This window comes from Amblyomma maculatum, chromosome 7 (genome assembly GCF_055883805.1).
Source record: "Amblyomma maculatum isolate TAMU_Amacu chromosome 7, ASM5588380v1, whole genome shotgun sequence".
In the NCBI taxonomy this organism is placed as follows: Eukaryota; Metazoa; Arthropoda; class Arachnida; order Ixodida; family Ixodidae; genus Amblyomma; species Amblyomma maculatum.
Window position 1 is genome coordinate 35,089,362 of NC_139350.1, and position 15,065 is coordinate 35,104,426.

Genomic DNA, 15,065 nt, shown 5'->3' on the forward strand with positions numbered 1-15,065 from the left:
AAGCCATCTTGCCTTCTAGGTAATCCTCCAGGTCTCTCAACAGTCTCTCAATAGAGTTGAAAGTAGCGCTTGTCCTGTCCCCTCCTCGTCCTTTGTGTTTTTTTGCGCTTTGCTTTGTTGACGGTGAACCAACACGCTCAAGCGTTTTCGCTTCTCTCAACAGAGGGTCCGAGCGCTGCTGATCTGCAAAATTGGTGGTGCTTACCTGTCCCATGAAGGTGTCGTCGACGTCTTCCTTCGGAGGCACGTCAGCAAGGTCCCGCGACAAGCTGTCTGCGCCAGAATGCTTGTGACTAGACTTGTACACCCCTGTGATGTCGAATTCTTGCAGGCATTAGCTCCATCGTGCAAGGCGGCTCTTTCAAAGCGGCAAGCCAGCAGAGGCATTCTATCTTGAACAGTTGACCCTACGGACGGAATTTCGACGTGGCCTAGTCGATCGCGAGGCAATCTTTCTCGGTCGTCGAATAATTGATTTCGTCTTTTGAGAGATACTGCTAGCGTAAGCGATAGCTTTTTCTACTGCGACATTTCTCTGAACGAGGATGGCGCCTATACAAACGCAGCTTGCGCCGGTATGAGTTTCAATCTCAGCGTTTTCACCAAAATGACCGAGGACAGATGGGTACTATAAGCGGCACTTCAATTCCTCGAAGGCTTCAGCTTGCGATGCTTTCCACTCAAACGGTACGTCGGCCTTTCTAAGCAGCGTCAAAGGTTTGGCGAGGCGCGAAAAGTTCTTGACGAATCATTAGTAATAAGCCCGCAGTCCGAAGAATCAGCTCACAGCTTTCTTATCACCTGACTCCGAAAGCTGCGCGATCGCAGCTGTTTTGTTTGGGTCTGGACGAACACCGTCGTTGCTTACGATGTGGCCAAGGAACAAGAGCTCCTCGTAAGCGAAGTGGCACTTGTCTATTTCAGTGTTAGCCCTGACGACTTGATTGCATCGAGAACTGTTCGAAGCCCTTTCGGGTGGTCTTCAAAGGTCGAAGAGAAGACAACGACGTCATCTAACTACACCCGACAATTATGCCACTTTAAAACAGCCAATACGGTATCCATTACACGCTGGAATGTCGTGGGTGCGGAACAGAGTCCGAATGGCATTACCTTGAACTCGAAGAGGCCGTCTGGTGTGATGAACGCGGTCTTCTCATGGTATCTTTCGTCGACCTCAATTTGCCAGTAGCCGCTCTTTAAGTCCATCGATGAGAAGTACTTTGCGTTGCAGAGCATGTCGAGTGTGTCGCTGATACGAGGGAGAGGGTAAACATCCTTCTTCATTATACTATTCAAGCGGCGATAATCTCCTGAGACTCGTATGATCTAAGCATGCTGGAAAAGGGTCAACGCAGGCAGGCATTGGGTGTTTTAGAACATTCTCCCGCCCCCCAAAGGGTTAGCACTCGTGAGCAAAACAGCTGTGTACGCGTGAGCTCCTTGCTTGGCAGGGGGATTTCCCTTTTAAGTACAGAAATCTTTAGCATGCGTTATTGTCGACGAGACAAAATCTTTTACTGCTTGTTTACTAACAGCGAGTGTGCAGGAAAACAATTTCCACCTCGTCGTCTTATCCAGTCACCTAAATTGTGTTAGGAGGGAGCATGGCTTGCTCTGCTGCTAAGATTATCACGCGAAATGGGTCTCGAAGCAAATCTAAAATAAAATGTTTGGAGTAATATGCCTCCCGCAAACCTTTAATTGCATTAGAAAGCAACAAAACACATTTTTGTATCTTGTAATAGTATTCATCAAGGACGTACAAATAATCACAAGTGCACTTAAATGATGATAGTAAAGCATATTACGATTCTGTTGAGGGATGCGGCGGTGCTTGAGCGATTTTGCCCTTGACATATCCTTGGGAGACGTCTCGTAACAGAGGCTAACTGCTTGAACATGGTCTGCAGACCTGGAGCAAATTCCATGTCATACAAGCTGTGTGTGTGCTGCTATTGATCACGTGCCATCCGAGTCTTTGAGAGTGCATTGGCCAGTGTTCAAAAATGATTCGTTCGAAAGGGCACTAAAGCAACTATGTCCTTCTTCCTCTTCCCGAGGTATGTGAATAACTGCTTACGGTTAAGTACAACATCGGGTCCTGCCAGCGCATGACATCTGTTGCTTCGTTCATTGCACAGTTCAAAAACACATTTTGTACCACTTTCGGAGCAGAAGATGCGTGCCATTATTCGCTTCAACGGATTATCGCATTTCACCACGCGGGAGCTTGACGACATTGAGAAAAACACGGCAAATGTTCACAGGCCATGAACGTACTTTTTTGGTTTTGAAATAGAAAAGGTGATTTTCTGAAGCTCAAATTGTCGGCAGTCCTACATATTTTCGGTACACAACTGGACCTGGGCTCATTAAATGCTCAGGAAGCTCAGTGTAAACGTGACGTCGGCTAATGATGTCCTGCTTTGTTACTGTGGTACCCAATTCTAACTCTGTGCGCTATTGTGTCACGTCATTAACATTCTGTTCGATTGCCGTGTGGTGCTGGGCAGTTATTGCTAGTAAGGTGACTGTTGTTTTTTAGAGAATAGGTGCATAATGATGTGCATACTACGGCTGAGAGAGCCGGTAGTTTGAATTTGGTCCAGCAGTCTGCAACGCGTCGCGGGAAAACATGCCTCTGTCACTGGGCTTACAACCCATTTGATATACTCAGCTTCATTTTCCTTGGAAAAAAGCCACCCGCTTTCCTTGCTATTCAGGACATCAGAAAATGATTTTCTTCATTCGAAAAGCTGATAGCATTCCCTTCCCCCCCCCCCCCCCCCAATGACTTCAAGCTCACCATTGAAACTAAACACCCAACTGTGTTAATTCATACTGAGTTTTGTTTAGTTAGCTATGTAAATAGAAGATTTCTTAAAGTAAATGTTCTGTCATGACTGAGTTTTTGCTGAAAATACAGTAAAATATCGTTAATTCGAAGTCATTGCGACCTAGAAAAGTTTTCGAAATAACCAGGTTTTCAAATTACTGGAACACTGCTAAAAATCTGAGCCAGGCAAACAATTTCTTTGCGAGACCACGCTGAAAGGCCTTTGCTGATATCACACTTTTCAGTAATCGTGTGGCTGTGGACGGTGCGCAGCACCACTAACCTCCAGTCTTGCGCAACTGGACGAGGCGAGCCAGCCGTTGTTGGATTTTTTTTAAGGTCGCTGGCACACTGTTCAGCACGCCCCTGGGGCGCTACGACATACAAAGCATAAGCCTCGCTTTGCGGTGCCACTTCGCGGCTCTGAGGTGCTGTCGCTTAAAGTTTTTGGGGCGAAATTGGCACCGAGGATTCTAGCAAAGCACTGTAAACCTTCAAATTAACAGGGCTTCTGCAGACCGCGGCTTCAAACTGTATGGCTGAATCTTAATTAGAAATTACGGGACCAAATAAATTATTCAAAGTATCCAAGGTTTCGAATTAAAGAAATTGGAATTATTGAGGTTATACTGTAACTTCTTGCATTTCGAACTCCATACATTTAGGAATATTTAAAAGTGATTGCTGCAATATCCGGATTCAGGCATGTTCCTTCCTCCGCTTGTCTGGCATCCTCCAATATTCCCATACTACATTCAGCAATTTAGCATTGTACATAATTTTTATTAAATCTATGTACAGGGTTGTCCACATTTAGTGCGAACAAGCGTGCTGTCTTCAGAGCGCCATTGCCTTCGATTAAATGCCGCATTGAAGCAAAGTTGCCGACTATCATGTCGCTTTGAGCCCCCGCCGCTTTGCTTCGATGTGCGGCTGCCTCGGACGCAATAGCACTTCGAAGGAAGCATGCTATTTTGCACTAAGAGTGGACGACTCTATACACTGTGCCAACAACTTCACTGCCACTGCCATCATAGTGTGGCACCCCTCTTGGCACTAGAATTCCCGTCCCCTCTCTCGCTGTGCCATGTGAAGCATTTTCCTCCCCTTTTTGTCCTACTTTACCGCGGGCTCTTGGTCGCTCTCGTTTCACGATTTCTCAGTTGTCCCTGAAGCTCCGCCGACTCTTGTTTTCCTAGCCGCCTTTCATTATCGTCTTTGCAGCAGTTGGCCGCGAATTTTTGAAGGCCGCCCACTGGCCATACTGGGGATGGCTATGGGAAAATTCAGTACTCTTTCGAGGGCGATGCTTTTCTGCAGCCAGCATCGTTCCTCTTCCGCTGGCCATCCATACGGTACCGCAGCCTGCAGGTCTTTCCAGTTTGAATAGCTCAATGGCAGGAAGCGTCTCTGAAATACAGTAAAAGTGAACCAGTGGAGGCACCTTCCTTTGTTATGAATGCTCTATAAGGCTTTCCTGTAACAGGCTGAATATTTGCGTCCACGTCTCGTCTTTCGCTTTGAGTAGGGTGTTGAAGGGAGATATTCAGACCCTTCATTGCGATTGTGTCACCTATTCGTGAAGGAAAGGTAAGGCAGCGTTTTGAATGTTTTGAAACTTAAGCTGTATGACAAGCTAAATTAATGATTATTTGCATTATAGCACTGCATGATTTAACTCTAAAATAAATAAAAATAAAAATATCTACTCTAGTCTGAATCCCGGACTTTTCACGTGAGAGGCGAGTTCTCCAATCGCTATAACAGTCAACCCTCTTCACCCCTAAAAGGATACCTAAGGAAGGCTAAGGAAGGCAACGCTCCAAGCGGAAAGTACCCTTTCTTGGCTTCAATTTCAGGCTCTCGCCTGAGGTACCTTTCCAGTTCACTCTACTAGGGTTGAAAATAGACGTAGCGCACATAGAAATGCATACAAAGGAAGAAACTATTTCAAAGCAGTTTTCTGATTTCCCAGCGAGACGATGACGTCTCCCCTAGGTGCGGAGAAACCACAACCATCCTAGAGCAGGTTGCGAAAACTTGAAGCGTCATTTATAAAAGGAGCATTCCTTAAACACCGTGAAATGTATGCGGGTGCGGGTAAGGAGCGCAGGCCACAGAAACAAATGAAAACAAAACTTACCGAAATATTTTCCTGGTTTCTTAAGGCACCAACGGAAGCAGCCGGTTGTTAAACGTTTGCAAGTGCTTTAAAGAAAAGCATGACAAAGTGTATATGCTACGTCATTTTGCAGGTTATATATTTTTAAAACGCGACGACGAATGCGTGTGGTGAATCCGCACTGAAAACGTTCAATATCCGCTTGGAGCACCACCGAAACGGGTAGGCTCCTCGTGTAGACAGACATGCTGTCGCGCACTCTACTATCCTTCGCAAATGATGCTATTCAGACGATGGAAACGTTTACGCTGAAAAAAAGAGCCCGGAAAGCGCTACAAGCAAGTCGTGCACACAAGCAGTGCAAACAGAAGTGTTCGTTGTGAAAGTGAACGGCGTCGTAACACGGACACAGACAACAAAGGGACACCACATGCGCCGCCGTTCATCATTTTCATCATACACCAACTCGCCTCTCAGGCCGTTATTCAGAACGCAGACGCCGGAGACGACCGTTGGTAGCATCTGCGCCGTCGGCTGCACCATTCTGGACTTATGTTTCGTGTGCTGGTCGCAGTGTTCCAGAAATTATTTTTTAGTGCTATTATGTGTAGGTTGGTAAGTTTGAACTACTCTATGTGAGGATACACTGGTATCCCGCTCTCCTTCCTAGTCAGCAAGAAGTGCAGGACAGTCATGAGATGACGCTCGGCAGAAGGGGTGGGGAGAAGGCGCTTAACGTTTCCTTCGCTCCCAATGCAATGCCGATACGTCAGGGCACCGCGCTAGTCCCTTAGGGAAGGGTAGATGTAAAATGCGAGAGTGAACTAATTGCTTCTCGTTGTCGAAACACGAGAAGTAACCAATTGCTTCTCGGAGTGCAGTACCCAAAGGAATAAAACCGTATGCTCGTGGTCGGCCTCTCTTGCCTCGCATTCTCCCTAGACCACGATCGGGCCCCCTTCCCGCGCCCGTCCGATGGCCAGGACGACTTGGTGAGCCAGTCGAACCGTTATTTTATCGGACAGAACATTCTCCCGCAGTGCGTGTTTTGCCTTACGTTGGAGTTAACAAACTGCTACCGACCATATTCAGCCGTTGACTATTTTGTCCGGACCGGCTGTAGCTGCCAGTCTGTGCCACGGGACAAGTGTCGCGTACGATTAACGCTTTCGCGTAGTGGACACGGGAGCTCGCCAGCTGTGCGTAGTGTGACACGCGCGTAGTATGAGCACGTGCAGCTTCACTACATAAAAATATCGGGATGTCTTACAAACACTCTCTTCGTAATAATGTAACATAGTTTGTCCCACTGTTCCTCAAAGCACTCGCCAGCATTTTATTGCGCCTGCCCCGATTGGGCGCTCTCTGTAAGGAGAAACATATCTGCGTTTCTATGAGCCGCAGCTCCCTCACGTACTGCCGTACCTTTTAAATGATGTTTCCTTTTAAATGATGTTTCACACTTCACAAATCAGCTCTAGAATGTTTGTCGTTGCTCGGCACAAGGGATATCTAGGCACACTGTGAAATCGGAAAACTGCTTTGAAATATTTCGTTTCCATGAAATACTATGAGTGCTAAGCCTACTTCCTGCCCCTCTGCGAGCGCCTTGTTTGCGGTATTTGTCTATGGGGGCCCGCTATCTGTGTAGGTCTGCAGTCGCGCATGCACGGTTGTTGCATGGCTTGATGGTTAAATATTGCCAAAGATAATTTCACCGCAAGGTTGTGTGGCGGCAATTGCGTTTTTACTGAGTTAAAATCGGAGCACTAGTTGTAGGATAAAATTTTACATTACGCTAATAATGCTGGTTTCCTGAACGCAGCCGCGCTGTAGCGCGGTATATTCGTAACCTACAGCCGTGAAGTGTTTTTGAACATTTATATTGCCTACTCGTAAGTGCTCGGCTCATATATAATTCCAATTCCAATGCCTTCTTCATACTTCTTGGCGGCCATAGGAAACCTCACCAATTAGTCTCTGTTGTCACATGTGTAGTGGTGCGCCAGTCACATAAACAAATTATTGCTGTGTGTTCATCTTAGTTGCGCAGCTAACAGAACCAAGTTTTGTTGCAGTTTGTTTGTATACACCACTGCACTGTAGTGTTTATATGTTTGAAAAATGTATTGCCTATTAAACTGTGGCGGCTGCATGTCGCCCCATGACACACTTTTTAAATCCTGCGTATACATAATCACACGCACTAAAAAAAGAAACAGCAGCTAATGGATGGTAGATGGAGAATAACGATTTTATTTTATATGTGGGATTTAGTGATGCCTGTTTCGGACTGGAGCAGAGCGTCATTCGTACGCACTGGTCTTTAGATAAACAAACCAGCCTCTATCCCAATGCGGACCAAGAGGCCGTAGGCAGCAACAGCTTTCTCCACTGGTTTTTATTTCATTGTCTCAGCAGCCATCTGGAGTGGCTGGTCTCGACGATAGCAATATCGCGGCGGCGCCTCATCCCACAAAGACGGACAACAAAAATAGACCTAAAATGAACATTCATTGCTCTCACATGGACTCGGTCGGTCTTACAAACAGTCTCAGATGTGCTGCACGCCGCAAAACTCAATGCTACTATGTTTAGATGCTTTTCTGACACTTGGAGGAGAAAACAATTGTGAACGCCCTGTTCTACTATAATCGAGCCATGTGTAGGGACCATGGACGTCATTACTAGTCAGTTGCCATGCGCTAATCAATGTTTTAGAAGATGACTGATGCAAAACAAGTTTTGTTAGTCTCATTACCGATTGCGCTGCCGAACCCTCCGTCAAAAAGGATACGCGCCTGTTGTGATTAAGAGGAAGAATCGCGTCGTGAAGAGTGCCGTGCTGTTGGCTTCATCCCGTGACACGGCATGCAGGGTGACACGGTATCTCGTCCGAGGCCCGAGGTCGCGCGTAGAGAACACCACTCCGACGCCGCGTTCGTCGCGCACGTCGAACGGCTGCGTGTCGCCGCTCAGTGACGAGAAGGCTGTGTTGTGCAGTGCAGCTCCGTCGTGGTCCCTGGCCACGAGCCGCGCGACGGGAGAAGCGGCGAGCACGCCGCTCGGCAGCGCCACGGACGAGTACGTAACCACGTCCGTCGAGCCACGGCCGCACTCCTTCAAAGGGCACCGCAGTTTGCAGAAACTGCAGCGAAAAAAAAAAAAATGGAGTGGAGCGCGACATTAGAAGTATCACTCGCTAAGTTCAAGCTTAGCTTTGATCGATGCGCGTCGCCTCTCACGCATACAGTGTTAGTAGGAAACCTACTGGCATTCCCGGTCGGGATCGACCAGCAACATCAAATACACTCGTCGAGATCGCACCGAAACATGGAACATATTTGTTAAGCCCAGTGTGACTCCCTGAACTTGCTATTTTAATTCAGTTGCTTTGAAGAACCTGAGTGTGCTCTCTCTCTCCCTCTCTCTCTCTCTCTCTATATATATATATATATATATATATATATATATATATATATATATACAAATATATGAACAGAATTGAATAGGATGTTCAAGATTCTACTTTCCTGAAATTTGTACTAAAAGAAGTACACCAAGGCTGTTTGTGATAAATGGTTAATGAGGCAAGGCGGACAAACCCTGCGAGAAAAACTGTCACCGTAAACTCAGTGATTACCAAAAGGTTATTGAGTACTTTTCTTATTTACTGCAGTTAGCATGCATGTTTATGATGGAAAACTATAAGCAGTGGCGTTCGAAGATTGGTCTCTTTTTTACAGTTTTGATGCATGCCTGTGTCCCCAAGCATGAACTTAAAATATTCAGTCACAAGACGCATAACACGCATGCAGTACAACGGCATTCAGCATGAAGTTTCGCTCTGATTCGCAGAGAGAAAGGAAACGCTGAGAACCTTTCATTCCTGGATCGCGAAACTTACGATTCGCTGTGTGGACAGAGAGGGTTGAAGGCTGTTTCTTTAAGTGATTGGCTAATTGGCCAAGAACGAAAAGTTAACACCGGTGCTTCGGACAATTCCGTACTCTTGTCAGGCAAAGTGCCATACGTAGGAAGTCCATTAGATAAGGGTGGAGCTGCTTGTAGAGTGCCGCTGCCTCGCATGTATAATTATGGCTTGGGGCTGCAAACTTTGACATGCACTTTACAGGACACATGCGCGTTATTGAAACTGCATAACTGCTATTACTAATACTTGAAATTGAAAGCCAGCGAGATGAACTTTTCGCTTTGGGTGTCGTTCTACTCGTTAGCACTGCTCAATTACTATAGAATATAGCTAGGCGGCACTTGAGCTCTTCTGAATGGATATAAGTCAGCGTTATAATTGGAGCATGTATCAGTCTGTACGTTCTAAAGTATGTTGTGTCAAAAAAGTCATCCAAAAAGTCTTACAGCAAATAGTGCTATAGATACGAGTCCTGTGGCCTCAGTTTCATTCTTTTTTGTGTTTCAGTTCGGAACACTGACTTGATATCTCGTCTGCTGCTGAAAACAAAAATAACGGTGGTTTAGCTTTTGTAAAACTGAGTGAGAAGCGGAAGCTTCACGATGTTAGTTTGTCTTCATACGACCTTCGCTGGGAACTTTGCTCTTCAGACTGCGTCTCAGATGTGGAGTCAGCGCCGACCGATTCAGCCGCGCGACGTTCCTGCCTAGCTGTGTCTGCACGATGCCGCTTGGCAAGACGTTCTTCCCGCTTGTCCAGCATCTCCGTTGCTCTCTTCGTCCTCTCTCGTTCACAAACTTTTCGTAGACTCTCCTGGAGAACTGCAATGCTGTTCGGATCGTCAGACAAGGCTAAGCGCCGGCTCTGACTGCTAGGAATCTCTGTAGCTGCTATTTATGCTCGGCTGAAAGAATGACGTCGCGGCATACCACGTGAACACCGCCTGTCGACATATTCCTATACACGTCGGCGCTCCTTTCGCCATGTGCTATGTGTAGGATGGCGTGACGTCCCCCCTTATTACGTTACCGCCGCGTTTCGGTTGCTCAGTGAGCCCAGTCAATAATGTGACCAAATTTTGGTTGACCTTGAAGTGACCTTGATGTCCCGAGATTCATCTTGACTTGACCTTGAAATAACCTAGATCTTTGACCTTGAACTATGCAACGGCTTCATCATTGGTGTGACCACTGACCATCCAGTGATTCTCCAAACTTATCAACTGAAGGGTCGGCGTTGGCTGAGCCGTAAAGTTCATGGGCAGCGCAAGCCGAAGAGAGCCCAAGATCTCTAGTGAAGCTACCACTTCTATATTCTGGCACATTTGTGGTGGGCAATGTACAGTCGTGAGAAACACTCTCTTGGTATACAAGACACGGCCGATGGCGGAGTTCGAGAAAAACTGGAGAAAACGGGGCTTCGGAGATGGATGGATGGATGGAATATAGGAGCGTCCCCCTTGGAACGGGGTGGTAGCAGTAGCTATCATGCTCACTTTTCTCCCTATATCCTAATTATTGTTTTGATTAACTCTGCCATCATTCTATATATTGAATTTTTGTTCCTACATTATTAACATTATGTCACTTTTCTGCTTTTAAGCCACCAATCTTCCAGTCGTTTTTTGCTAGCTTCCACCGCCGTTTAATTCACCCGGCCACTGGTATCTCCAAACCCCAGAGCTTCAGGAACAGTGACTGCGCCTGCATCGACTTCCGGATGGATACTATTACATTCGAGTATAATATGGTCAATTGTTTCACTGGAGTTACCACATACAGCACATGCGTCATCTTCATTGTTAAATTTCTTTTTGTAGCTGCGTGCTCTAAGGCACCCTTACCTAGCTTCAAAAAGTAGGGCACTGCCTCTTGAGTTATCAAAGAAAGCTTCCTTCCTGATCTGCCTTTTCCACTTTCGGTATAATTCCACACTCTGTTTCTTTTTTATCGAATTTATCCAATTTTTACCTTCTGTGTTTTTCACCTGTTCCTTAACGCTCTTTATTTCTTCGTCCTTGTGACCAGCATACTAACTGGTTAGTTTCCTAGTTCTTTTCCTCCATTGTGAGTCAACGCTGTTTAGGTATAGGTATTTAAATACTTTAGCTGCGGATGGATGGATGGATGGATGGATGGATGGATGGAATGGATGGAATGGATGGAATGGATGGAATGGATGGATGGAATGGAAGGATGGAATATAGGAGGGTCCCCTTTGAAAGGGGGTGGTAGCAGTAGCTATCATGCTTATTTTTCTCCCTATATCTTAATTATCGATTTAGATTGGTTAACTAAACCATCATTTTATTTATTAAATTTTTGTTTCTACATTACTAACATTATGTCACTTCTCCGCTTTTAAGCCACCAATCTTCCAGTCGTTTTTTGCTAGTTTCCACCGCCGGTTTATTCACCCGGCCACTGGTATCTCTAAACCGCAGAGCTTCAGGAACAGTTACTGCACCTGCATCAAGTTCCGGATGGATAACATTTCATTAGAGTATAATATGATCAATTGTTTCACTGGAGTTCCCACATACAGCACATGCGTCATCTTCATTGTTAAATTTCTTTTTGTAGCTGCGTGTTCCAAGGCACCCTGATCTAGCTTCAAAACGTTGGGCACTGCCTCTTGAGTTATCAAAGAAAGCTTCCTTCCTGATTTACCTTTTCCACTTTCTGTATAATTCTACACTCTGTTTCTTTTCCATCGAATTTATCCAATTTTTACTTTCTGGGTTTTTCACCTGTTGTTTAACTCTCTTTATTTCTTCGTCCTTGTGACCAGCATACTTACTGGTTAGTTTCCTAGTTCCTTTCCTCCATTGTGATTCAACGCTTTTTAGGCATAGGTATTGAAATTTAAATATTTTAGCTGCTCATCTGTTACTGTCCAATTTCCTCAGGCGTTCCTCAAATAATATTTTACTCTGAGCTTCCCGAACTTCGAAAGATGCCCAGCCCATATCTCTCTGTACCGCCTCGTTTGTAGTTTTGCCGTGGGCACCTAGTGCTAATCGTCCAATCGATCTCAGATTTGTTTCTAATGTCGACTGTACCTCTGGTTTTAGGCACAAAACCGCATTGCTGGATGGATGGAATGGATGGAATATAGGAGCGTCCCCTTTGAAACGGGGTGGTAGCAGTAGCTTATCATGCTCATTTTTCTCCCTATATCTTAATTATCGATTTAGATTGGTTAACTAAACCATCATTTTATTTATTAAATTTTTGTCTCTACATTACTAACATTATGTCACTTCTCTGCTTTTAAGCCACCAATCTTCCAGTCGTTTTTTGCTAGTTTCCACCGCCGGTTTATTCACCCGGCCACTGGTATCTCTAAACCGCAGAGCTTCAGGAACAGTTACTGCGCCTGCATCAACTTCCGGATGGATAACATTACATCAGAGTATAATATGGTCAATTGTTTCACTGGAGTTCCCACATACAGCACATGCGTCATCTTCATTGTTAAACTTCTTTTTGTAGCTGCGGGTTCTAAAGCACCCTGATCTAGCTTCAAAAAGTAGGGCACTGTCTCTTGAGTTATCAAAGAAATCTTCCTTCCTGATCTGCATTTTCCACTTTCGGTATAATTCCACACTCTGTTTTTTTTTCCATCGAATTTATCCAATTTTTACCTTCTGTGTTTTTCACCTGTTGCATAATGCTCTTTATTTCTCCGTCCTTGTTACTAGCATACTTACTAGTTAGTTTCCTAGTTCTTTTCCTCCATTGTGAGTCAACGCTTTTTAGGTACAGGTATTTAAATACCTTAGCTACCCATCTGTTACTGTCCAATTTCCTCAGGCGTTCCTCATATAATATTTTACTCTGAGCTTCCCGTACTTCGAAAGATGCCCAGCCCATATCTCCCTGTACCGCCTCATTTGTAGTTTTGCCGTGGGCACCTAGTGCTAATCGTCTAACGGATCTCTGATTTGTTTCTAATGTCGACTGTACCTCTGATTTTAGGCATAAAACCGCATTTCCGAAAGTAAGTCCGGGCACCATAATTCCTTTCCAAATACCCCTCAATACCTCATACCTATTGTATCCCCACAATGCCTTATGCTTCATTATCCCGGCATTCCTTCGCCCTTTGGCCTTAAGTGATTGCTCATGTTTTCCAATGTATGCCAACTTCGTTTACCCATACCCCCAAATATTTATATTCTGGTACTCTAGGTATTTCAAGGCCTTGTATTTTAAGACCCTGATCAGTTGAGCCGTTGAAAATCATCAGATCCGACTTAACTGCGCTGAAACTGAAGCCTAGAGCGTCCCCTTCGTCTCCGGAATACTTAACTAGAGTTTGCAATTCTTCCAGACTCTCAGCTAGAAGCACAGTATCGTCTGCATACATCAAACCGGGGAGGTGCTGCTCTACCGCCTTTCCACCTAATCTATATGACAGGTTAAAACCTAGGTTACTGTCTTGTATCCTCCGTTCCAGGTTTATCATATAAAGCATGAACAGCACCGGTGATAGAGGACAGCCTTGTCTTAATCCTTTGCATACTTTGACATCCTCCGTACTTCTTATCCCTTCCCACGTAATTTCTACTTTGTTATCCCGGTATATTTCCTGTAGGAACTCTATTATCTCATAACCGATACCTTCTTCTTTTAATATGTTCCACAGGAGTTCCCTGCTTACGTTGTCGTACGCCCCGTTTATGTCAAGGAAGGCCAAATACAAAGGTCGTTTTTCCACTCTAGATATTTCGATGCATTGGGTAAGCACGAACAGGCTATCATCTAAGCGCCTACCATTTCTAAAGCCGTTCTGAAGTTCTCCGAGTATCTTGTTACTTTCAACCCATGCTTGCACCTTTAATTTCACCGCCTGCATGGCTAACCTGTACATTACAGATGTTATGCTAATCGGCCTGTAGGATTTTATGTGCATCCTTTCTCCTTTCCCTTTATAAATCAAATTCATTTTACTCTGCCGCCAGCTGTCCGGAATTTGCTTATTCGTTATGACTGTTTCCAAAGCTTTTAACAACGTTTCCTTACTTTTTGGACCGAGTTCATTAATCAGCTTGATCGGAATTACATCTATTCCTGTAGATGTGTTTTTAGGAATATTTTTTTCTGCCTGTTTCCAGTTTAGATTGGTCAGTTCTAAGGTGCTTTGTATTCTGCTACCTTGTGTTGCTTCCTGATTTGCGGAGATTACCCTATCGTCGTTCTTAAATGACTCGGCTATAACTGATGTAATGTAGTTCACTGCGTTGTCTCCCTTTAAACAATTTCCCTCGTTATCTTGAATCTGATCTTGCTTTCTTTGATTCTTCTTCCCTAGCCAGCTTATATGGTTCCAGAAGTTTCTTGCTCCGCCTCTAGAGGCATCGTGTATATCAGCCATCCAGCGATCGGTGGACTGTCTTATTTTACTTTGGACGAGGGCCTGCACTTGAAGTTTCTTTAGTCGATATGATTCCCATTTTTGGTCGATTTCCTCCTGAGAAGCCTATGCGTTCTTTGCCATTCGGTGTTCCTTTGAAGCAGCCCGTCGTTGTTCAATAGCTTCCCTGATTTCCTTATTCCACCAGCTCCGTGGCTTCCTCTTTCCATTCCAGCGGTTTGCTACTTTAACCTCCTGAATTTTACTCCTTATGAGTAGTTCTACCTGTTCATAATCCCAGTATTCCATGGGGCTTTTCTCTATTGCTTCCTCTATGTCTGCTGCTATCTGCGCTATTTGATCGTCGTTTAATTTTGCGTTTACGTTTTGTCTAAGTTCCATTTCTCTTTTCATCAAGGGCCCCATCTGCAGACTAATACGTTTTATGATCACTTCCCAGCGTTACAATGCAGAAAACTGCATTGTAACGCCACCTAGCGGCAGCTATCTGGGATCGAGATAATCGTGGTCATTTAGTTAATACTACTAAAGCTAGAGAGAAAGCGATGGCGGCACTCCTATGTAAACCCTCTCCACTCCTTTGCTAATTGTGTTCGCAGCCATGATGTACCTTTCGCATGCTACAGCCAACGCTCTTAGATATAGGCTGTTGGAAAACTGTGCTGGTGCGCCGCACTGCGAAGTGGGCCCAAACAACAGCCGATTTGGCGTGAATTGATCGCAATGCAACGGCAGCGCCCCTCCTCGCGTTGCGGTAGATGGCTGAGGTCACTGAGCTAATACAAAGGCGG

At 45.2% G+C, this 15,065-nt stretch overlaps 1 protein-coding gene across 1 annotated transcript in view; it reads right to left on the reverse strand.

Annotated features, from left to right (window-relative positions):
• Positions 1–7,286: 7,286 nt before the first annotated feature.
• The window catches only part of LOC146182965 (hemicentin-1-like), a 93,147-nt gene continuing 85,368 nt past the window's right edge, over positions 7,287–15,065 (reverse strand). The window contains exon 15 of the mRNA XM_084608310.1: positions 7,287–8,109. Coding sequence (XP_084464436.1) covers positions 7,746–8,109 — 364 coding nt within the window. The 3' untranslated portion in view covers positions 7,287–7,745. The remainder of the gene's footprint in view (positions 8,110–15,065) is intronic.